At 51.4% G+C, this 22,672-nt stretch overlaps 4 protein-coding genes across 15 annotated transcripts in view; 2 read left to right on the forward strand and 2 right to left on the reverse strand.

The window, feature by feature from the left end:
- TESK2 (testis associated actin remodelling kinase 2) overlaps nucleotides 1-1,693 on the forward strand; it is a 129,775-nt gene extending 128,082 nt beyond the window's left edge. The window contains exon 13 of the mRNA XM_026455736.1: nucleotides 19-1,693. Within this exon, the coding sequence (XP_026311521.1) occupies nucleotides 19-737 (719 nt within the window). The 3' untranslated portion in view covers nucleotides 738-1,693. The remainder of the gene's footprint in view (nucleotides 1-18) is intronic.
- Nucleotides 1,603-6,076, reverse strand: TOE1 (target of EGR1, exonuclease). Its single transcript, XM_023221464.2, has 8 exons — nucleotides 5,243-6,076; nucleotides 4,348-4,490; nucleotides 4,222-4,262; nucleotides 3,997-4,093; nucleotides 3,468-3,626; nucleotides 2,937-3,196; nucleotides 2,578-2,737; nucleotides 1,603-2,498 (listed from the first exon to the last, which is right to left on the reverse strand). Exons 1-8 carry the CDS (start codon nucleotides 5,292-5,294, stop codon nucleotides 1,878-1,880), a joined length of 1,533 nt encoding a protein of 510 aa, XP_023077232.1. The 5' UTR covers nucleotides 5,295-6,076; the 3' UTR covers nucleotides 1,603-1,877.
- On the forward strand, nucleotides 5,080-17,751 carry MUTYH (mutY DNA glycosylase). 12 transcript variants are annotated; one of them, XM_023221452.2, is made up of 16 exons: nucleotides 5,080-5,328; nucleotides 10,905-11,025; nucleotides 11,863-12,014; nucleotides 12,103-12,142; nucleotides 12,256-12,329; nucleotides 12,467-12,508; nucleotides 12,592-12,663; nucleotides 12,739-12,852; nucleotides 12,938-13,035; nucleotides 13,116-13,260; nucleotides 13,340-13,403; nucleotides 13,578-13,769; nucleotides 13,874-14,010; nucleotides 14,096-14,248; nucleotides 15,533-15,574; nucleotides 17,558-17,751. In XM_023221452.2, exons 1-16 carry the CDS (start codon nucleotides 5,293-5,295, stop codon nucleotides 17,687-17,689), a joined length of 1,614 nt encoding a protein of 537 aa, XP_023077220.1. In that variant the 5' UTR covers nucleotides 5,080-5,292; the 3' UTR covers nucleotides 17,690-17,751. The 12 variants fall into 12 exon arrangements, with proteins under 12 accessions (XP_023077220.1, XP_023077221.1, XP_023077231.1 ...); XM_023221453.2 differs by having other exon boundaries at nucleotides 11,866-12,014; XM_023221463.2 differs by having other exon boundaries at nucleotides 11,930-12,014.
- Nucleotides 17,752-18,448: 697 nt separating this feature from the next.
- On the reverse strand, nucleotides 18,449-20,285 carry HPDL (4-hydroxyphenylpyruvate dioxygenase like). Its single transcript, XM_023221444.1, has one exon. It carries the CDS (start codon nucleotides 19,831-19,833, stop codon nucleotides 18,661-18,663), a length of 1,173 nt encoding a protein of 390 aa, XP_023077212.1. The 5' UTR covers nucleotides 19,834-20,285; the 3' UTR covers nucleotides 18,449-18,660.
- Between the last annotated feature and the right edge of the window lie 2,387 nt (nucleotides 20,286-22,672).

Raw genomic sequence — 22,672 nt, forward strand, 5'->3', positions numbered from 1 at the left:
GACTTAATTATTCTTCAGGATTCTTGGAGAAAGCACCTGGGGTGAAGCGACTAAGCTCCCTGGAAGATAAGATCCCCCACAAGTCACCATGCCCAAGACGTACCATCTGGCTGTCTCGAAGCCAGTCAGACATCTTTTCCCGTAAGCCCCCACGTACAGTGAGCGTCTTGGACCCATACTACCGGCCACGAGATGGTGCTGCCCGCACCCCCAAAGTCAACCCTTTTAGTGCTCGCCAGGACCTCAAGGGGGGCAAGATCAAGTTTTTTGACCTGCCCAGCAAGTCTGTCATCTCTCTGGTATTTGACCTGGATGCACCAGGGCCTGGAACTATGCCCCTGGCTGACTGGCAGGAGCCCCTGGCCCCACCTATTCGCCGGTGGCGTTCCTTGCCTGGTTCGCCTGAGTTCTTGCATCAGGCTTGTCCATTTGTGGGCCGGGAAGAATCGCTATCTGATGGGCCCCCACCACGCCTAAGTAGTCTCAAGTACAGAGTTAAAGAGATCCCACCATTCCGGGCATCTGCCCTACCAGCTGCTCAAGCCCATGAGGCTATGGACTGCTTCAGTCTCCAGGAAGAAAACGGTTTTGGGTCCAGGCCCCAGGGGACCAGTCCATGCCCTGTGGGTGCTTCTGAGGAGATGGAGGTAGAAGAAGAAAGGCCAGCAGGCTCAACTCCAGTCACCTTTTCCACCTCAGGCACAGGCCTGCAAACCCAGGGAAAGCAGGATGGGTGAGGGGGGTTAGTCCCTGCCTCACCTTGGGGATGGACCTTCAGCTGAAACCATATGGCCCCCTAGGTGCACAGCCTTGATTCTTCCCTGGAGCCTACAGAGTAGGCAGGCTAGGCTAACCCAGGCTCAACTTCTGGGCTCCCAGTGCCCATTGGCTGTGTATGACAGGGGAGGCAGGAGTGAGAGGCCTTCCTAGTTAGGGCCAATAGCTGATATCAAGCCTCTGAAATCCGGCAAGGAGGTCTGCCTCCCACTGGACCCCCTCCAGTGCACTTCCCCAGACAGGACCAGAGGATGTCTAGTTCTAGGCTGAGCTGGCAGGCACCCATTACCCCGGTTCTTTCCCCACCCCAGGTCTGTCTCTTGCCCTTTCTTGGGGCATGTAAGCTACTGAGTGGAACATGGAGCTGACTAAAAGCCATAATGGGCATGGCTGTTTCCCAGACCTGAAGATTGGGGTGCTTCTTGCCAGTATTCTAAGACACTTGAGTAATTGCTGTTTGCACTTACTGCATGGTCAGACCACGTCACTATGTTTCTATGCAAGGGGAGAGCAAGGCAGTGTTGTGGTCATGGCTCTTAGCTAACCTATTCAAAGACCCTTTTCCCGTTGATTAATCTATTTTCATATTTATAAAGCAGTCTTAATGTTCTGCCCCATAAGACTTTCAACCTTATAGTTGGGAGTGGGGCTGGTTTTGTAGGCCCTAGGGCCTGCTTCTATGTATTTGTCAACATGTGACACATTCAGTTGATTAAATGGTTTATACATGGACTGATTTTCTTCCCTTCCTGCCATGGCTGGAACTTTGGGAACAGTCTGTCCTTACAGAGCTGCAATAAGAAATAACCAAAGATGAAGCTGGTCAAATATTTTCATAACTTGCTTCTGTTGATTTTTTTTGTAAAACTTTCCCAAGACATTTTCAGACTTAAAAATAAAGTCGGTGTTGCAGGTGCTGGTCAGCCTTCTTACTTGTACCTCAAGACACTGAGATAAAGGAGGAGGTCCAGGGCAATGCAGTGATATGTCTGTCAGGACACTCCCCTTTCCCTAAACTCAGTAGTAGTTGAGTATGACATTTACAGGCTAGAAAGACCCAAAATACCTCCGTTCCACCTGAGTGCTAGGTGGAAGTTGCATCAGCTGCTGCCCCAAGCGAGCTTCATCTTCTGATTGTGGGCTTTGGAGGAACGGGAGAACTGGCTCTTGGCCACTGTGAGGGGTACAGCTTTGCCACTCAAATATACCTTATTGTGGCATTCAGGGAGCCAGGGTCCAGAGCTGCCGGGCTGGGGTCCCTGGCTTACTTCCACATAGGCCATCACATAACCTGTCATAAAGGCATCAAAACCAGCCCGGTGCAATCCATCCCCAGGTACTGGGTTAGAACTGGCTTGGCTCCCTGGCACTTCTGAGGTAGCTGTATTAGCTATTTCAGGCCTTGTTGCTGTAACTCCCATCTCTAAGTCATTTTTATTGCCTTGGTTGGAGTGAGGCAGGTTCCTAGTTTCATTCTCAGCCACCTCCTGCTCGGTTTCTTCAGCCTTGAGGCTATCCCCACAGACCTGCTTCTTGGGAGGACCATCCTTAGCTTCCCCAGAGGTCTGTGTCCCTGGTAGGTTCAACAAGGCCCTCTTCCGTTTTTCCCTACGTCGTCGCCGTCGCCGCTTGTCCTCTGCTGCAGCCTCATCAGTGTCAATGATAAGGTCAATATCGTGGGACTGAGGACACTGTGGTCCCAGGGGGCACCAGCCATAAGCCTAGGGGTGGGAAAGAGGCTTAGAAAGAGGCTCCAGGCATCAGAACCTCCCCTCCCAAGAAATAGGTGGGTGCTCTCACCGAGAAGTTGTCACAGATGCTGGTGGGATGAGGACGGTGGGTTGCTGGGGGCAGGCAGCAACGGTAATCAATATGGTCCCTCATGCTGGAAGGATAGTTGCAGAACTCCAGGGTCAGGTGTGGGCTGCCAGCTGCCCGCTGCTTCCCATTTTCCCGTTCACTGCAACAGCGCAAGAGGGTAATGGTCCACTAGCATATAAGCTCCATAAGAGCAGGGTTTTTTGGTCTGTTTTGTTCACTGCTGAATCCTCAGCACCTAAAACACTGTCTGGGCACATGGTAGGAGCTCAATAAATATCTTAAGTGAATGAAATAAACTCATATCAGGCCCCACCCCTTTCCCTCAACCATTTCCTCACCATTTCCGGAAGGCATATTCTAAGTAGGAGGCCACGAAGCGGGCATGAAACTCAGCAGCATATTTGGTGTCATAAATGCCTGCTGGGAACATCTCACACAGGTCAGCAGTGAAGGTTCCCAGACTCTCAGGGAGGTGTGCATAGAAGTTCTGGTACAGGAACACCAAGTCTATAAGGCCATTGTGTAGCACCAGGGGCCGGCGGGCTCGGATTAGCTCCAGGAATAGGGTCCGTACTGACTGGCTCTGGCTCTCATCACCCTAGGTGAAAGTAAAGGGGTCAATGAGGAGGACAGAGTCCCCCAGGGAGCCTCTTCTGCTGGGCATTTATCCCAGGCTTACCCACTTGGAACGCTCTCTCTCTCTCTACCCAATGCTACCTACCCTCCTAGCAGTCTTGTTTCCCAAGCCCTGTCACTAGTGATTCCCCATACTCCCTAAGAAGCAGGTGCTCCCCAGGCATCCAGCCTAGGGTAGGAAGAAATAAAGTTACAGAAGGGCAGACTCAAGGCTAGGGAGTCTGGAGGCCTACCTTGTCATTGCCCTTATGGTAGGGGATGCCTTGGGCATACTGCTGGTTGAAGTTGAAGCCATGCTGTATCAGGAACTGTACAGACTTTGGTTCTATGACATACTCCTCCATGCACAGCAGAGTGAGATTGAACACCTGAGCCAGATAGGAATGTTCACCCTGGGAGAAAGAGAAAGTCTGGTATATCAAGATTTGGGAGAGCCAAGTTAGGAGGATGCAAAAGCTTAAGAATGATACAATGGACTCGGCGGGGAAAGGGTGGATGCAGGTGAGGGATAAAAGACTACACATTGGGCGCATTGTACACTGTGGGTGATGGGTGCACCAAAATCCCAGAAATCACCACTGAAGAACTTATTCATTTAACCAAACACCACCTGTTCCCCATAAACCTACTGAAAAAAAAAATCTATCAAGTTAGAAAAAAAAAACAGATTTGGGAGAAAAAAGCTTCATATCTGATGTTCCCCAGAATCTCTACCCTCCTCCCCACAGCCAGACCTAGGATTGGGGTAAGATCAGCTCATACCTTGTCTGGCTGTCGCTTGAAGCAGGCGAGGCCCAGGGAGAGGATAGAACGGGTCCTGGCAGCATGACACACAGCCTTGTAACGTTCCTCGATGCACCTTGGGGTTGGGTTGGGGGTTACTGTGGCTGGGAGTTAGCCTTATGAAGGACCCAAACCACCCAGGTCAGTGACCGCCCCCCTCCACAGTTGAGGGCTGACACTAAAGAGAACAGGGCTTATACTTACTGGTTCAGCAAACTCTTCCTGTCCCCAAGCCCACTCAGCTCCTGTGGGGAGGTAAAGGGAGGGTTGACAGGCCTCTAGCACCAGCCCCTTCACAACCACCTGCCCTCCTCGTTTTCCAACTCTCACCGTGTCCACAGCCACGAAATTAGCTGTCTTTATGGCTAGCAGGAGGGATGGCCACATCTCTTTGAAGTTGTTGCTTTGCACATCCACTACGGGAACCCGGACTACTAGCTCCTCCCCAGCTGTTGTGTTTTTGCTGACACCACCTGGGGGTTAAGAGGGTGATGGATGTTCATGCTTAAGGAAAGAGCCCAGGGGAACAGACAGCAAGCTAGGCCACAGTGATGGTGGTGAGGGGGGTAGTTTCCATTGGCAGCTTTTCCCACAAGCCTTTGTATCCCACAGGCCTTGGAGTGGAGAGTGCCCTGAATTTGGGGAGGAAGCCTGGGTCTTCCCGTGGCTTGTATGAGTCTGGGTAAATTACTTCCCACCTCGCTGTCACAATATACAGAGGAGAAAGCTGGACTAGATGACCTTTGAGATTCTTTTTTCCCGTGTCCTGCAGGAAACATTTTGCAGGGCTTGAGGATCTCAGCTCCCTTAATATCCCACAGGGATCCACACTACTGTTCTCATGGTGCCCCAGCGCCATAAGCAACAGTTCCCAGTAAGCCCCAGAGCCTGATAGTGCCACACACCAGAGCTGCCAATACGTCCTACCCTCCTTTGGACCACAAGGCTCAGTCCACTCCACTGAACTGAATCACAACTATTATTAGTAACCGTTATGAGCTCCAGACTACATCTCCCGCCATGCCTCCATCAGCTCCATGCTCCCAACACTCCTGGCTTTTGCAGCCCGAGCCGCGGTGTACAATGGGACTTGTAGTCTCGTGGCTAGTTCAGGCGGAAGGAGCAGTCCTCTGAAGCTTGAGGAGTCTCTAGAACTATGAGCCCGAGGCCTTGCCCTCTCCCAGAGCGCAGAGGCTTTGAAGGCTACCCCTGGGAAGCCGCTCACCGTCGGAAGCTGCGGAAGCTGAAGCTGCGCCATCATCACTGTAGGCGGCCATGACACCGCTAGTCTCCCGCCTGAGTCGTCTGTGGGTACGCTGGACTTGCGCTCCGTCTCCTGGAGCGGTTCAGGCAGTCGGGGATGGCGCGGGGTCTAGCCGTCGGGTCGCCGAGGGGTCGGACTTCCGTTCGGACCTCCCGGGTCCGGCGCGGGGAAGGCAGCCCGGCGCGCGCTAATTGCCTATTGGCCGGTGCTGCCGCCTCGCCTCCGGGATGGGCCCGAGCCACGCCCCCTGAAGTGCGCCGGAAAGCTGGGCGCGCTAGAGCTCGCTGGAGGTAAATTTTCTTTCCCGCACTCGCGGCGGGAACGCGGGGCTTCGGTGTACTGCTCTTTTCATCAGCGTGGGCCGGGGGTGGGGGGATGACTGGGTTTGGGCTTTCCAGAGAAGGTGACGCTGCCTGAGCTGAGCTTAAAGCACGCCCAGGAGTTAGGCTACGAGAGGGTCGTGTGGAGGAAAGAAAGGTGTTCTGGGCATCGGTAAATTCCCAGAGAGGATGGAGAGCGCAGTGCTCTCCAGAAAGTGAAAGAGGCGGGGAGTAAGCCGTCGGAGGAGGCTGAGGAGGGTGTAGGGCGACCGACTGGTAGGGAAGATTTTGAAATAATCCAATCAAGTGATAATGGGGACTTGAATTAAGGCTGGCAGTATGGATGGCGAGGAAGGGACAAATTGTGAAGCAACTAGGCTGTATAGTCGACCAAGAGGGTGATTGAGCTTGAAAGAGATTTCTAGGCCGGGCGCTGTGGCTCACGCCTGTAATCTTAGCACTGTGGGAGGCCGAGGCGGGCGAATTACCTGAGGTCAGTTCAAGACCAGCCTGGCCAACGTGGTGAAACCCCGTCTGTACTAAAAGTACAAAAAAAATTAACTGGGTATGGTGCGGGCGACTGTAATCCCACTACTCAGAAGGCTGAGGCAGGAGAATCTCTTGAACCCGGGAGGCGGAGGTTGCGGTGAGCCGAGATCGCGCCATTTTGCACTCTAACCTGGGCAACAAGAGCGAAACTCCGTTTCAAAAAAAAAAAAAGAGGTTCCTATTGGAGACTAGTACCTCCCTAAACACTCCGATTCCCATCCACCTGTACCTTCCAATGCTCCTTTGTTACTCTTTGTTTATAGTTCATCTTCAGCTTCTCTCAGCTCAGCCCATTTCATCATTATTCAGAACTGCTTGGGCCTGGCACAGAGGCTTATGCCTGTAATCACTTTAGGAGGCCGAGGTGGGAGGATCGCTTGACCCCAGGAGTTCAAGACCAGCCTGGGCAACATAGTGAAACCTTGTCTCTACAAAAAAAAATTAAAAATTAGTTGGGCATGGTGGTGCGCACCTGTAGTCCCAGCTACCTGGGAGGCTGAGGCAAGAGGATGGCTTGAGCCCAGGAGATCGAGGCTGCAGTGAGTCATGATCTCCCCACTGCACTCCAACCTGGGTGGCAGAGCAGCAGAGTGAGGGACACACTGTCTATAAAAATAACAACAAAAAAACTGTTTGGATTTCTCCTATCCTAAAAAAGGGAAACTCTTTTGACTATCCCCCATCCCATTAATTCATTTAACAAGTATTTATTGTGTACAGTTTACCTGGCACTGACTTTGGACACACACCAGTCAACAGAAGAGAATCAGTCCTTGCACTCAAGTCGTTTTTTACAGTCAAATTCAGGAAGTACCCACTGATGGAAAGAATCAAAGTAATGTGAAATTACATTGGGGTAAGAGCTACAAGGCAGAAATATGTGATAGGATAAGATGAGGGGACCTGATCTGGACATTTCAGTCAAGACTTGAAAAATGATTAGATGTTAGGTAAAGCATAAAAGAGTCCAAACAGGAAATGGATTGTGTGAGGCCCCAAGATGGACAGACACATTTGAGGTATTTAAGCAACTAAATTCAGTCAACCTTGGCTGGAGCACAGTGAGAGGGGATGAGGCGGATGGTGCCCGAATTATTGGACCCACAAGGCTGTAGTAAAAGCACTGCCTTCTATTCTAAGAGGAAGGGTGTGGCAGCCAAATCACTCCAATGGCCTATAAGGGACTTTGTGACCCTCCCCTCCCCACCTCATCTGGTTTACTTCTCTGACCTACCACTCAGCCCCATCTGATTCCATTCTAACCACATTGGCCTATTTACTGTACCACAGACATACCAGGCACCCTCCTTGGGGCCTTTGCACTCACTTAGAATGCTTTGGGTCTACCTTGACAACAGTCTTTAAAATTACAACATTAAACCTCACCTTGGCACTCTTTTTTTTCCCCACTTGCTCTAATTTTTGCTTTTCATGCTAATATTTATCACCTAACATGTTATGGAATTTACTTATGTTCATTATTCCTTTTCTGTCCCCATTAGAATATAAGCTCCCTGAGGGCAGGAACTTTTGATGTTTTATTTACTGAATTATGCCAGGTGCCTAAAACTGCATGGCATCTATTAGGGGCTCCATAAATATTTGCTCAATCTTTTTTTTTCTTTAAGAGACAGGGTCTTGCTGAGCCCAGGATGGAGTGCAGTGGCACAATCATAGCTCACTGCAGCCTCGACCTTCTGGGTTCAAGCTGTTCTTCACTTCAGCCTCCAGAGTAGCGGGATTACAGTGTTGAGCCACCACAACCAGCTTGCTCAAGAATTTAATGACCCGTAGTAAAGGCCTAGAGTATTTAAAAAAGAAAGAAAAAGGAAAAAAGGAAGGAAGGAAAGAGCGGGAGAGAAAAGAAAGAAAATAAAAGAATGTAATGGGGTGCCACCCGGCGCCGTAGTTCATGCCTGTAATCCCAGCACTTTGGGAGGCCGAGGCGGTTTGATTGCTTGAGCTCTGTAGGTTGAGACTAGCCAGGGCAACATGGTGAAACCCTGTCTCTAACAAAAATACAAAAATTAGGTGAGTGTGGTGGTGGTGTGCGCCTGTGGTCCCAGCTGCTTGGAGTTGGGGTTGGGTATTGGGGTGGGAGGATTGCTTGAGCTGAGGAAGCAGAGGTTGCAGTGAGCCAAGATCACACCACTGCACTCCAGCCTGGGTGACAGAGTGAGACCCCATCTCCTGCCCCACCAAAAAAAGAATGGGAAGCCATGGAAGGTTATAAGGAAGGAAGTGACATGATCTGGAAAAGGTTCTTTTGCTCTTTGGAGAATGGATTGTAGAATGAATGTGGAAGTAAGCAGGTTTGGTAAAGGAAGTTTGGCTATGAAGGGAAGGAGGGTGGAACTTGATTGTGTACGAGTCAAGGGGAAAATCTTTCCCTTTGCCCTCTGAAGATCTGCTGAAAAATCAGCTCACAAATAGCAAGTTAACTGGAAAAAAGGCATACAAATTTATTAACATGCACACTATGAGAATCACAAAGTGATTACCCATCACCCTACAGAGTTCGTAAGTTTATATACCATCTGACAAAACAGATTATGGGAGGGGTAGAAGAGAAATTCTGTTTTTCTGTTTTTGTAGAGACTTACTATGTTGCAAGCCTAATCTCGAACTCCTGGGCTCAAGCAATTCTGCCTTGGCCTCCCAAAGTGCTGGGATTACAGCCCTGAGTCAGCGTGTCCAACTCTATTTGTTTTTAAATAAACTGAACTTTGTTCAGAAGGAGATTCTGTTGAAGGGCAATAAAGGGTTACTAGGGAGACTGGAATGGGAACAGAGAATGGAATTGTTAGTAGTTCTCTTTGGAATTTGAATGATCCTGAGGTATACAACACCTTGTGAAAGGGTTTGTTCAGGTATGGTTACATGTTAGTCTTAGCGAGAGGGGAAGAAAACACAAGTATTCTTTTTAGTGGGTTTGGACTGTAGGCAGATAAAGAGTTCCAGAGGAACAACTTTGTCCTGGCTTTGGGAGCGTCTGTGGGGTAGAAGGAGCAGAGAGACCTTGAGGCTTCTTGAGTTCAGCATGTCAGAGTGCCATATTTTGGGGTATTGGTTTCTTTCTTTTCTTTTCTTTTTTTTTTTTTTTTTGAGACAGAGTCTTGCTCTGTCTCTTTCGCCCAGGCTGTGCAGTGGCATGATTTCAGCTCACTGCAAGCTCTGCCTCCTGGGTTCAAGCGAGCACGTCCAGCTAATTTTTTTGGATTTTTAGTAGAGATGGGGTTTCACCATGTTGGCCAGGCTGGTCTCAAACTCCTGACCTCAAGTGATCTGCCCGCCTTAGCCTGCCTTAGCCTCCCGCAGTGTTGAGATTACAGGTGTGAGCCACTGCGCCGGGCCTGGGATATTGGTTTCTGAGTTCCAGCAGTTAGACGGGATTGGAGGAGCAGGACCCTGAAGAGGAGGAGGGTAGGATAGTGCAAATGGAGGTCGATTTGAAGTTTTGTTTTTTTGTTTTTTTTTTTTCTGAAGGAGGAGGTAAGCTCTTTTGATGAAAATGAGGTGGTAAAGTCAAAGTTTTGGGGGGAGAGTTTGATACAGAGGCTTAGCAGGGACTGCATTTTATCACAGTGTAAGAATGCTGGTTGTGGATTTGAAAGAACAAGTTGCTTAATCTCCATAAACTTCAATTTCCGGCCGGGCGCGGTGGCTCAAACCTGTAATCCCAGCACTTTGGGAGTCCGAGGCGGGCGGATCACAAGGTCAGGAGTTCAAGACCATCCTGGCTAACACGGTGAAACCCCGTCTCTACTAAAAAATACAAAAAAAAAAAACTAGCCGGGCGACGTGGCGGGCGCCTGTAGTCCCAGCTACTTGGGAGGCTGAGGCAGGAGAATGGCGTGAACCCGGGAGGCGGAGCTTGCAGTGAGCTGAGATCTGGCCACTGCACTCCAGCTTGGGCCACAGAGCGAGACTCCGTCTCAAAAAAAAAAAAAAAAAACTTCAATTTCCTTATAAGTAAGATGGAGGTGATACTAGTACATACTTCATGGAGTCACCAGGAGATTGAGAGATCCAGTAAAGCTCTTCATGAGTTCTGACATAGAGTTGGCACTCACAAAGTATCAGCTAATTTTAGCTGTTAGAGAAAAGGCGGCCATTATAACAGTCCGGGAGCAGTGAAAATCAACCAGGCACATTTTCTCATTGTTGATGGTCAGCCACCTATGGTTTACTAGATCAGGAAAAGATTAGGAATAAAAATAGCTAATCTCTTATTCTCCCACTGATTTGCCATCTGTTCTCAGACAGATCTTTTGTCCCTCTGATCCCTGGTTTCTTCCAGGATAAAATGAAGGTTTTGGACTAGATGACTACTAAAGGCTGTTTCAGTGTAACCATGCTACATCTCTAAGAGGCAGAGAAACCTCCTACCCCCATTTTCCCAGACACACTTAAACAACCCCTAAACACCTAAACACACAATCACAGTAAGCATCAGGGATACACAAATGCTCCCAAACAGGAGGCTTTGGTCCTTGACCCATCCCAGCCCTGGCCTCTGTTTTTGCATGTCTCCAGGGCTGTAACGCTGGCCCCCTTGAGGCCACTTGCTCAGCTATACTAGTTGTATCTCAGTGCTGCAGCCAGCCAAGAGTAAACTCATGAGCATCTTGAGAGTGCTTGAGAAAAGCTGGACCCTATGTGAATGGTGGATCAGACGGAGATGGCTATCACCCTTGGAAGGCCTCAAGATTCTGCCTCATTGTGACTGCTTTGGCTGGGTCTTTTTGTTTCAGGCCATCATGAGGAAGCCACGAGCAGCCGTGGGAAGTGGTCACAGGAAGCAGGCAGCCAGCCAGGAAGGGAGGCAGAAGCATGCTAAGAGCAACAGTCAGGCCAAGCCTTCTGCCTGTGATGGTAAGGAACTTGGTTGTGGCCCAAGGCTCACTGGCCATGAAAGGGGGCATATTCAGGCTGGGAAGGGATTGCGATAAGTATCAAGACATTAAGAGACTTACTAAGGGCCAGGTGTGGTGGCTCACACCTGTAATCCCAGCCCTTTGGGAGGCCGAGACGAGACGGGTGGATCCCTTGAGCCCAGGAGTTTGAGATCAGCCTGGGTAACATGGCGAAACCCCCTCTCTATGCTCGCATGGTGGTGAGCGTCTGTAGTCCCAGCTACTCGGGAGGCTGAGGAGGGAGGATCGCTTGAAGCTGCAAGGCAGAGGTTGCACTGAGTCGAGATAGTGCCACTGCACTTCAGCCTGGGCAACAGAGCCAGACTCGGTCTCAAAAAAAAAAGAGACTCACTAAGGGTGTAATTCTGACTATATTGCTGTGTGACATTAGGATAATTGCTCTGGATGGCTGTTTTCTTACCAGTAAAATAGAGCAGTAGTTCAGCATTTCCTCCCTCATGTGGCTTTCATGGGACCAAATGAGTTTATGAACCTGAAAGTGTTTTGTAAATAGGAAGGTCCTGCACCAGTATATATTATAGCTGGCTAAAACTATTAGGTTTTCATTATGGCTCAGAGACAAAGAAGCCAGCAGTACTACCCTGAGAAATTAAGGCCAGAAATTTAGCCACAGCTACACACAATTACATAACTCTGGTCTGACTCCAGCTCCAAAGCTTAAAGGGGTTTGTTGGGGGAAGCTCTAACTGGGAGCATACTGCCACAGACTGCTGTGTCCCAAGACCCTGGTACCCAGCCTATGCAGGGATGATTCCTGAGTGTCCTGGGGCCCCAGCAGGCCTGGCCAGGCAGCCGGAAGAGGTGGTATTGCAGGCCTCTGTCTCCCCATACCATCTATTCAGAGACGTAGCTGAAGTCACAGCCTTCCGAGGGAGCCTGCTAAGCTGGTACGACCAAGAGAAGCGGGACTTACCATGGAGAAGACGGGTAGGCAGGCGAGGAGCAGGGACAGTGGGTGGGAGGCAGGCACCCAGCCCCCTCCATCCTAACTCCTCATCTGGGGTTGCATTGACAGGCAGAAGATGAGGTGGACCCCGACAGGCGGGCATATGCTGGTCAGTACATCTCCTGAGAGCAGGGCCACTTTGCCTCGAGGCCCTTGGGTCTGGGGGCTGTGGGCCAGGTAGGGCAGGTCAGCAGTGTCCTTATGCCAACCCCTTTCCCCTAGTGTGGGTCTCAGAGGTCATGCTGCAGCAGACCCAGGTTGCCACTGTGATCAGCTACTATACCGGATGGATGCAGGTGACTCCAGGGGAGGAAGGGAAGGGTCATGGGTCGGACCCCAGATGAGACCCTTTACTTTGGGGTGGGTGTAGAGAAGCCTTCCTCTACCACCCTCACCCTTGACCTTGTCTCTTGCTGCCTGCCTGTGGCTATAGAAGTGGCCTACACTGCAGGACCTGGCCAGTGCTTCCCTGGAGGTGAGAGCCACCCTAGGGTAGGGGAAATAGGAACGATAGTGGGACTGACAGGTGATCTCCCTGACCTCTGATCCTACCCACAGGAGGTGAATCAGCTCTGGGCTGGCCTGGGCTACTATTCTCGTGGCCGGCGGCTGCAGGAGGGAGCTCGGAAGGTAAGGGGATGGCAGGAGGGTAGGAACCCAGGAGTCTTGGGTGTCTCATAATCTTGAGTCTTGCACTCCAATCAGGTGGTAGAGGAGCTAGGGGGCCACATGCCACGTACAGCAGAGACCCTGCAGCAGCTCCTGCCCGGCGTGGGGCGCTACACAGCTGGGGCCATTGCCTCTATCGCCTTTGGCCAGGTGATCCCACAGCCCACCCCCACTTCGTGCATGCCCAGCCTTCTTCCTCCCAGCCCAGGCTAACTCTTTGGCTCCTCTGTGCCAGGCAACCGGTGTGGTGGATGGCAACGTAGCACGGGTGCTGTGCCGTGTCCGAGCCATTGGTGCTGATCCCAGCAGCACCCTTGTTTCCCAGCGGCTCTGGTAGGATGTTGGGGTAACAAGGGTGCTTCAGGGGTGTCTCCAAAGGAGCTCTGGCTCACAGCAGTGTTCCCTTCTTTTAGGGGTCTAGCCCAGCAGCTGGTGGACCCAGCCCGGCCAGGAGATTTCAACCAAGCAGCCATGGAGCTAGGGGCCACAGTGTGTACCCCACAGCGCCCACTGTGCAGCCAGTGCCCTGTGCAGAGCCTGTGCCGGGCACGCCAGAGAGTAAGCCTACTGGGGAAGGGGCACTGAGAAGTCCTAAGGGGTGACTCTGCCCTATGATACCCAACCCTGTGCCTCTCAGGTGGAGCGGGAACAGCTCTTAGCCTCACGGAGCCTGTCAGGCAATCGTGATGTGGAGGAGTGTGGTGAGCACCAAACCTAGCCCCTACCCCCAGCCCTTCCTGGCCCAGTCAGAAGCCCCACTCCAGTTCTTCCTCTAACCTGAGTAAGATTCTGCAGAACCTGGCCAAAGCCTGCTCTCTAGATTGGCCCCTAAAGCCCTCTCGGCCTGAGTAGGGTTTGGGAATCTCCGTTCCCAGCTCCCAACGCTGGACAGTGCCAGTTGTGCCTGCCTGCTTCAGAGCCCTGGGACCAGACCCTGGGAGTGGTCAACTTCCCCAGAAAGGCCAGCCGCAAGCCTCCCAGGGAGGAGAGCTCTGCCACCTGTGTTCTGGAACAGCCTGGGGCCCTTGGGGGTGCCCAAATTCTGCTGGTGCAGAGGCCCAACTCAGGTACCTGGATACTGGGCATGGAAGGCAGTGGCGTGAGTAACAAGGGAGAATGGAGGGAATGGGCAGCTGAGGCCTGACCCCTGCCTGGCTGCCCTCCCTCTCAGGTCTGCTGGCAGGACTGTGGGAGTTCCCGTCCGTTACCTGGGAGCCCTCAGAGCAGCTTCAGCGCAAGGCCCTGCTGCAGGAACTACAGCATTGGGCTGGGCCCCTCCCAGCCACGCGCCTCCGGCACCTTGGGGAGGTAAGTGAGCAGCGGAACGCCCAAGGATGGTGGCTTTTGAGGCTATATCCACAGGCCTATTTGAACCTCTTGGCCCTTCCTCCAGGTTGTCCACACCTTCTCTCACATCAAGCTGACATATCACGTATATGGCCTGGCCTTGCAAGGGCAGACCCCAGTGACCACCGTACCAGCAGGCGCTCGCTGGCTGACCCAGGAGGAATTTCACACCGCAGCTGTTTCCACCGCCATGAAAAAGGCACTACCTTTGTTGTCTTTGTTGTACTTCCTTGTGTTTCCTACATGAACACAAGCATGTAAACAAGAAAAAAAACATTTTTTTTTTTTGAGATGGAGTCTTGCTCTATTGCCCAGGCTGGAGTGCAATGGCGCTATCTTGACTGACTGCAGCCTCCGCCTCCTGGGTTCAAGCGATTCTCCTGCCTCAGCTTCCTGAGTAGCTTGGATTACAGGCGCCCGCCACCACGCCTAGCTATTTTTTCTATTTTTAGTAGAGACAGGGTTTCATCATGCTGGCCAGGCTCATCTCCAACTCCCGACCTCAGGCGATCTGCCTGCCTCAGCCTCCCAAAGTGCTGGGATTACAGGTGTGAACCACTGTGCCCGGCTATTATTATTATTTGTTTTTTGAGATGGAGTCCCTGTCACCCAGGCTGGAGTACAGTGGTGCGATCTTGGCTCACTGCAACCTTTGCCTCCTGGGTTCAAGTGATTCTCGTGCCTCAACCTCCCGAGTAGCTGGGATTACAGACGTGTACCACCATGCCCAGCTAAGTTTTATATATTTTTTTTTTTGAGACAGAGTCTCACTCTGTTGCCCAGGCTGGAGTGCAATGGCATGATCTTGGATCATTGCAACCTCTGCCTCCCAGGTTCAAGTGATTCTGCCTCAGCCTTCCAAGTAGCTGGAGTTACAGGCGTGTACCACCATTCCTGGCTGATTTTTTATTTTTAAATTTGTATTATTTGTATTATTTTTATTTTTGTGGGGGAGAGACGCTATCTCCCTCTGTCACCAAGGCTGGAGTGCAGTGGTATGATCTCAGCTCACTGCAAACTCTGGTTCCCAAGTTCAAGTTATTCTACTGCCTCAGCCTCCCGATTAGCTGGGATTATAAGCTTGCGCCACCACACCCTGCTAACTTTTTTGTATTTTTAGTAGAGATGAGGTTTCACTGTGCTGGCCAGACTGGTCTCTAACTCTTGACCTCAAGTGATCCACCTGCCTTAGCCTCCCAGAATGCTGAGATTACAAGTGTGAGCCACCGCACCCAGCCATGATGTTTTGTATTTTTAGAAATGGGGTTTCACCATGTTGGCGAGGCTGGTCTCGAACTCATGGCCTCAAGTGATCCACCCGCCTTGGCCTCCCAAAATGCTAGGATTACAGGCGTGAGCCACCATGCCTGGCCAAAAAAACATATTTTAAACAAAAGTACTGGGACATGAAGTTAAGGGCAGAACACTGGTTTATCTCTTTTGGAAGAAGTGCCAGCCCTCACCTCCCCGTCTTCTTGTCTAGGTTTTCCGTGTGTATCAGGGCCAACAGCCAGGGACCTGCAAGGTAAGTCTCCTAGGCCTCTCCCAACCCCGTCTCCCCAGGCCTGAGGCCATGGGTTTTTAGTCATTTAACTGACGAATGTTTGGGTGAACATTGTCCACTCCAGGCTTCACTGGAGAGAGGAATAATTCTTGACCTGGAGAACTTGCATTGTGGGGTGCAGGGTAGAGGGAAAGGAAAAAAATGATGAGGACTTTCCAGTGTCACAGGTGTGTGAAATGCATGTACTGGATTTTGTGGGATATGAATTGTGGAGCCATCAGTTCTTTTTGTTTTGTTTTGTTTTGTTTTGTTTTGTTTTGTTTTGAGACAGTCTTGCCCCGTCACCCAAGCTGGAGTGCAGTGGCCCAATCTCGGCTCACTGTAATCTCCGACAACTAGATTAAAGTGATTCTCCTGCCTCAGTCTCCCAAGTAGCTGGGATTACAGGTGCCTGCCACCACGCCCAACTAATTTTTGCATTTTTAGTAGAGACAGGTTGGCTAGTCTGGTCTCAAACTCCTGACCTCAAGTGATCTGCCCGCCTTGGCCTCCTAAAGTCCTGGGATTATAGGCGTGAGCCACCACACCCATCCATGTCAGTTCTATCTGGGAGACAAGGATCAGGAAAGGCTGTTTGGAGGAAGCAGCTGGTAATCTTGTCATACCTAACCTTGTTTTAGACTCTCCCTTAATCACCTAGCCTTGTTTCCACATGAATAGGCTCTCCCTTCGCTGAGAAAGCCAGACAACTCCGTTTGGCTCCTTCTGTAAATGAAGCCTTGCAAATAGGGTTCAAGGACTCGTCACCCACCCGCTTCCTCAAGGAGTTAACTTGTGTATGCAGACTCTCAACATATCAAAGAGTCCAATTAACTGATAAGGTACTGAAGCAAGCAATCTTTGAAGTTCCCAGGATTTTGCTCAAGAGATAACACCATAAAGCCTTGAGTTTGTGTCCAACAGAGCCCACATATATAACATCTTATGAAAGATTTAGAGTCCCTGTACCTGGAAACTGTTTGTTTCTCTGTAACCATTTGTCTTTTTAACTTTTTTTACATGTTTCTACTTCTGTAAATTGTTGCAGCTGAACTCCCCCTCCCCTTCCTAAACTGAAGTATAAAGAAAATCGAACCTTCCTGGGGTGGAGAGAATTTCGAGCGTTAGCCATTTCTCACTCACCGGTTAATAAAGGACTTTTTTTTTTTTTTTTTTTTGAGACAGTCTCGCTCTGTCGCCCAGGTTGGAGTGTGGAGTTCAGTGGTGCAATCTTGGCTCACTGCAAGCTCTGCCTTCCGGGTTCATGCCATTCTCCTGCCTCAGCCTCCTGATAGCTGGGACTACAGGTGCCCACCACCAGGCCCAGCTAAATTTTTGTATTTTTAGTAGAGACGGGGTTTCACCGTGTTAGCCAGGATGGTCTCGATCTCCTGACCTCGTGATCTGCCCACTTTGGCCTCCCAAAGTGCTGGGATTACAGGCGTGAGCCACCGCGCCTGGCCAGGACTCTTAAATTCGTCTCAAAGTGTAGCGTTTCTCTAACTCGCTTGGATACAACAATCTGGGTCCTAGAAAGGAATCATTTTCTTCAGGTTTGGGAGGGGAATCAATGGTAGCAATGTTCTTTCCAGTCCCAAGAGTAGTGTGAGCAAAGGTGGGGCCCAGTGCAGGCTGCAGTGCTCAAGGAGCTGTGAGCAGTTGGTTTAGCTGGAAAGGTCAGCAGGGTCTGCTGGGTCAGTCAGGGTGTGAGCCCTGGGCTGCTGACCCATTTTAGGTGGAGAGGAGTCAGATTCACATTTTTAGGACAATTTGATTCCCTCAGGCAGCCTTTTGGAAGGTTGATTGATGGGGCAGTTACTTGAGGCAGGATGAAAGCTCTACCGCATTCCATGCTAAGCCTGAGCTAGATCAGTAGAGTCAGGGAAAGGGAGGGAGAACAAGGAGAGGATTCTCTGCTCCCCCTCCCCTAACTACAAGGCCTCCCGCCTTCCATTTTTTTCACAGGGTTCCAGAAGGTCCCAGGTGTCCTCTCCGGGCAGTCGGAAAAAGCCCTGCATGGGCCAGCAAGTCCTGGATAATTTCTTTCGGCCTCACATCTCCACTGATTCACCCAACCTCAACAGTGCAGCCCAGTGACACCTCTGAAAGCCCCCATTCCGAGAATCCTGTTGTTAATAAAGTGCTTATTTTTGTAGTTATTTTGTGTTGTATTTTTTTGAGATAGGGGTCTTGCTATGTTGCTCAGGCTAGTTTCGAACTCAGGTGATTCTGGCCTCAAGTGATTCTCCCACTTCAGCCTCCTAAAGGGCTTGGATTATAGGCATGAGCCACCATGCCCGCCCTTTTATAGCTATTTTGGAGAGGCTTCCACCCTCTCCCTAGTCCCTCACTCCTCACATCTGAAGGAGGGACCCAGAAAAGTGGTGACGTTCTGCTTGGTCCTGACTTCCTCTGGCTGAGCTCCCAGCCAGCCCTGGGCAGATGGGGTCAGGGGTGGGTGTTCTGTCCAGACTGATCTGTCCTCCATCCCCCAGGAGAAAGGCAAGGCAGCTACAGGGAGTACCTGCCAGTGGCTGACACCCAACATCCTCCGTCTAGGTCTCAGGTCAGCTCTGATTGGAGCGGTGGCATCACTCTGGAGAAGGTAGTTGGGCTCAATTCCCACCCAGCCCCTTCCCACCTGCAGTTGCTCCCTAGGGGGAGAGGAAGCACAGGAGAAGATTTGTTCTGTTTTAAATTCCTACTTCAAATATGAAATCATTTATTTAGGGTTATGTTACATACAGAGTGAAACAGAAAAGCAAAGGGCTCATAATGACAGGATTTGAGGAGTGGGTGGGAGGAAACAATCACAGTGGGACACAAGGAGGACTCGAAAGTATTGGTTATGTTCTGTTTCCTAGTGTGTAATTCTTTTATTGTTTTTTGTATCTTACATATTTATTATAGACTGTATATAAGAAATGTTTTAGTGTTTAAAAATCCCACCTCTTTGGAGCCCAGTGAGAGACACAGCTTCTGGCAGGCACTGATGAGATGGAAGTCACACCTGCCCCCTGGAGGCAAAGTCTTTCACTAGTTGGGCCTCCTGCAGATGTTCCTCAGTTCTATGCTGGTCTCCCCAGAGCTGCAGGACAGCTGGCTGCACTCAGCTCTGGGCATCCTTCGGCTTCCTGGCTCCTGGCAGCTTGCTCCTGTACAGACTGCCACAGAGCTCTGATGTTGCCCTGACCAAAGCCAGTGGCCCCCTGCCTCTGAATCAGCTCCAGGAAGAAAGTGTCCTCAGTGAAAAGGGACTTGGTGAAGACCTGAAGCAGAAACTTGCCTTCATCACCATCTAGCAGGATCCCCTGTCCAGCAAGCAGATGAGGCTCGTGCCCTGCAGCTCGGATCTGCCTCTCCTTTCCTGGCTGCTGGTAGTATGCCCCAGGGGGAGCCAGGAACTGGCCTCCAGCAGCTGCCACCCCCTCAGTGGCCTCCACAATATTAGGCGTATACAGCCCCACGTGCTGCAGGCCTGGCCCCTTGTGCCGGGCCAGGAACTGCTCCACCTGGTCCTGTCGTGTCGTCGGCCCCGGCAGAGACTCAGCCAGCACAAGAGTGGGGACAATGCTGCCCGGCTGGGCCTGCAGGGCTGTGAGCCTCAGCCCCCCAAACCCAAACCCTGCTGTTATTTCCAGGCCCAGCTCGGGATCCTCATCTGGGCTCAGCGGCAAGTGGCAAAAGCCCAGGCAGTTGTGGAACCAGCGCAAAAGTGTGGGGGAGCTGCCGGCGGTGCAGGCCAAGGTCAGGTGGTCCACGCGGCTGACCCACCCAGGGCCAGGCGCAGAGGGCACGGGCCTAAAGCTGGGCAGGAAGGGTCCGCGGTAACCGGCCCGCTCCAGCAAGGTCAGGCTGATGTTGCCGGCGGGCGAGCTGACCACGGCGTAAGTGGCGGCACCCTGCGTGTCCCGCACGCGAACGGGAGGGACAGGCACGCTGCAGCCCAGCGTTGCCAGCTCCCGGGTTGCAGCGCCGACGTCCGCCACGTCGAAGCACAGGTTCGTGGCGCTGGGGACGGCGTGACGCGGGTCCAGGCCATACAGCGGCTCTCCAGACCCTGGGCCCTCGTTCACCAAAAAGACAGCGTCGCCGCTGCGCAAGGCCAGCTGCCGCCAGCCGTCCACCTCCCGCGAAGCCAAGGGCTGGAAGCCGAAGAGGCGCTGCAGGTCCCGGGCGAGGGGCTGCCCCGCGGGCACGTGGAAGGCGATGTGGCACAAACGAAGGGCGGGCGCGGCCATGGCGCTCTGGACAGCGACCTAGACTTGTCCTTCCGGGGCCGCTCACTTGTGGTTGGGGACTTTGGGACTCTCAGTCCTGGGCTGATCGTCCGGAGTTGGGGAGTCCAGTTCACCCCGCAGAGCAAGTTTCTCGCTTTCTTCCGGAAAGAAGTCACCCGCCGACCCCTGAGAGCTCGCGGTTCTCCCTGCAGCGCCACCCCAGCTAGGAGCAGCCCCTGGTGCACAGGGTCTCACTGAGCCGAGCTGCTAGTTGTGAGAACCACGCGGAGCCTGTGCTCGCGCCAAGCTGGAGGAAGGGGGCGGAGCCCGTGACTCCGCCTTTGACTCCTCACCCTCCCGCCCATACCCTGTCGCCTAGGATACTGCGGGGTTGCTGCGCTGTTCTTTCCCCGGGCCTCACGTCGGGTCACACATCCTTGGGCACTGAGCCTCCCTTCCTCAGGCCAGGAACTCACAATGGCTGCCTTCATTCGGCGCCAGGCGCTGGGCGCCCACTCATCCCCACAACTTCACAGCGAAGGGACTCAGCCCGGGTTCAGGGAAAGAGTTGGAATTGTCTCTCCACAAGCACGGAATTTCTTAGCACTTTCATGTTTTGTCTTTAAGTTCTGGAGTTTGCCTCTAAGTCTTAATGTTCCCTGGAATACACACACACACACACACACACACACACACACACACGTTTATATGTTTTGAGACAGGGTCTCACTCTGTCACCCAGGCTGGAGTGGCACAATCACAGCTCACTGCAGCCTCCATCTCCTGAGTTCAGGCGATTTTCCTGCCTCAGCGCACAAATAGCTGGGACCACAGGCATACGCCACAATAGCTAGCTAATTTAAAAATATATATATGAGGCCGGGCGCGGTGGCTCAAGCCTGTAATCCCAGCACTTTGGGAGGCTGAGACGGGCGGATCACGAGGTCAGGAGATCGAGACCATCCTGGCTAACACGGTGAAACCCCGTCTCTACTAAAAATACAAAAAACTAGCCGGGCGAGGTGGCGGGCGCCTGTAGTCCCAGCTACTCGGGCGGCTGAGGCAGGAGAATGGCATAAACCTGGGAGGCGGAGCTTGCAGTGAGCTGAGATCTGGCCACTGCACTCCAGTCTAGGCGACAGAGCAAGACTCCGTCTCAAAAAAAAAAAAAAAATATATATATATATATATATATATATATACACACACACACACACACACACACACATATATAATAATAATTTTTTTTTTTTTTAGAGATGAGGTCTTGCTGTTTTGCCCAAGCTGGTCTTAAACTCCTGGGCTCAAGCCATCTTTCAACCTCAGCGTCTCAAAGTGTTGGGCAATCTCTCAACCACTGGTATCTCTTTCTTCAATCCCACTTCTGTCAACATCATTTAACCCCTTGTCCCAAGCAAGATTTGGAGGAAAAATCTGACAGTTCGGGATCTGAAAGGAACAGCTGCCTGGCTGTCCTTCCCCTTCCTCCTCCTTTAAGGACTGGAACTCAGGCCGTCCTTGCTCTTTGCAGCTTCCTGACTTGGCACTGAGCCAGAGATTTCTGTGGTGAGGGCATCTCTGGCTCTGGAACCCAGAATTGTGTGAGATGACTGGATTGAGGAATTTGGAGTCTTCTGGAACTTCAACTGAGTGGCTCTTGCAGGGTTAGGGAAGGGCATCCAAGAAGGGCAAAAGGCATAAGCAAAACTCAGTAAGAATGTGAGCCAGACTCGTAGAGGAGCAACGGGCCATGCTGTTAGGGAGGCATTTAGGATGAATGCCACAGTCCAAGGCATCACAAGAGATTTTTTTGTCAGGCAGCCTGATCTATTGGGTTTCATTGGCAGGAGGGAAAAGGATGTCATAGGGGACAGGGGCTAGCTGGATGTCATGGTGTTGAGGCCTGCAGGCAGGAGGGCAGTACCCAGGAGCTGGTCAGGGTGGTAAAAGGTACTTGGTGCTACTCTGCAGACCAGTGAATGTGAGGACATGAGTTCCAAAAGCCAGATGGACCTGGATTTGAATCACCAGCAACACTTACTGTCTCTGTGGGCAAGTTGCTTAACGTCTCTGAGCCTTAATTTGCTCATCTGTAAAAATGGAAATAATAGTACCTACTTCAAAGAGTTGTGATTAAATGAGGTGGAGTAAGTGTTCAGTAAATAGTAGCTGTTGCTATTGTAGTTACTGTTTTTTTAAATTAATTTTATTTTCCCACATGTTCTAATATTTATTTATTTTAAAAAGTTTTTTTTTTTTTGACCAGGCAAGGTGGCTCACGCCATCTCTACTAAAAATACAAAAATTAGCCGGGCGTGGTGGCAAACGCCTATAGTCCTAGCTACTCGAGAGGCTGAGGCAGGAGAATGGTGCAAACCTGGGAGGCAGAGCTTGCAGTAAGCCGAGATCGCGCCACTGCACTCCAACATGGGAGACACAGCGAGGCTCCGTCTCAAAAAAAAAAAGGTTTTTTAGGGCTGGGCGCAGTGACTAACACCTGTAATCTCAGCACTTTGGGAGGCTGAGGCAGGCAGATCACCTGAGGTCAGGAGTTCAAGACCAGCCTGACCAACATGGTGAAACCCCATCTCTACTAAAAATACAAAAAATTGCCTGTAATCCCAGCTACTCGGGAGGCTGAGGCAGGAGAATCACTTGAACCCGGGAGGCGGAGGTTGCAGTGAGCCGAGATTACGCCATTGCACTGTAGCCTGGGCAACAAGAGAGAAACTCTGTCTCAAGAAAAAAAAAAGAAAAGAAAAATGGTTTTTAGAGATGAGGTCTCACTCTGTCACCCAGGCTGGAGTACAGTGGCATGATCATAGCTCACTGCAGGCTCCAACTCCTGGGCTTAAGCAAT

Source organism: Piliocolobus tephrosceles, chromosome 1 (genome assembly GCF_002776525.5).
Source record: "Piliocolobus tephrosceles isolate RC106 chromosome 1, ASM277652v3, whole genome shotgun sequence".
Classification (NCBI taxonomy): domain Eukaryota; kingdom Metazoa; phylum Chordata; class Mammalia; order Primates; family Cercopithecidae; genus Piliocolobus; species Piliocolobus tephrosceles.

Coding starts and splice junctions, on each gene's coding strand:
- MUTYH (XM_023221450.2), top strand. CDS start 5,293: ATGACACCGCTAGTCTCCCGCCTGAGTCGTCTGTGG. Junction 14,011..14,095: donor GCCTCCGGCACCTTGGGGAG/GTAAGTGAGCAG, acceptor CCCTTCCTCCAG/GTTGTCCACACCTTCTCTCA. Junction 14,249..15,532: donor TTTCCACCGCCATGAAAAAG/GCACTACCTTTG, acceptor CTTCTTGTCTAG/GTTTTCCGTGTGTATCAGGG.
- TOE1 (XM_023221464.2), bottom strand. CDS start 5,294: ATGGCCGCCTACAGTGATGATGGCGCAGCTTCAGCTTCCGCAGCTTCC. Junction 4,491..5,242: donor AGCTTCCGCAGCTTCCGACG/GTGAGCGGCTTC, acceptor CTTAACCCCCAG/GTGGTGTCAGCAAAAACACA. Junction 2,499..2,577: donor GCATCTGTGACAACTTCTCG/GTGAGAGCACCC, acceptor TCCCACCCCTAG/GCTTATGGCTGGTGCCCCCT.
- HPDL (XM_023221444.1), bottom strand. CDS start 19,833: ATGGCCGCGCCCGCCCTTCGTTTGTGCCACATCGCCTTCCACGTGCCC.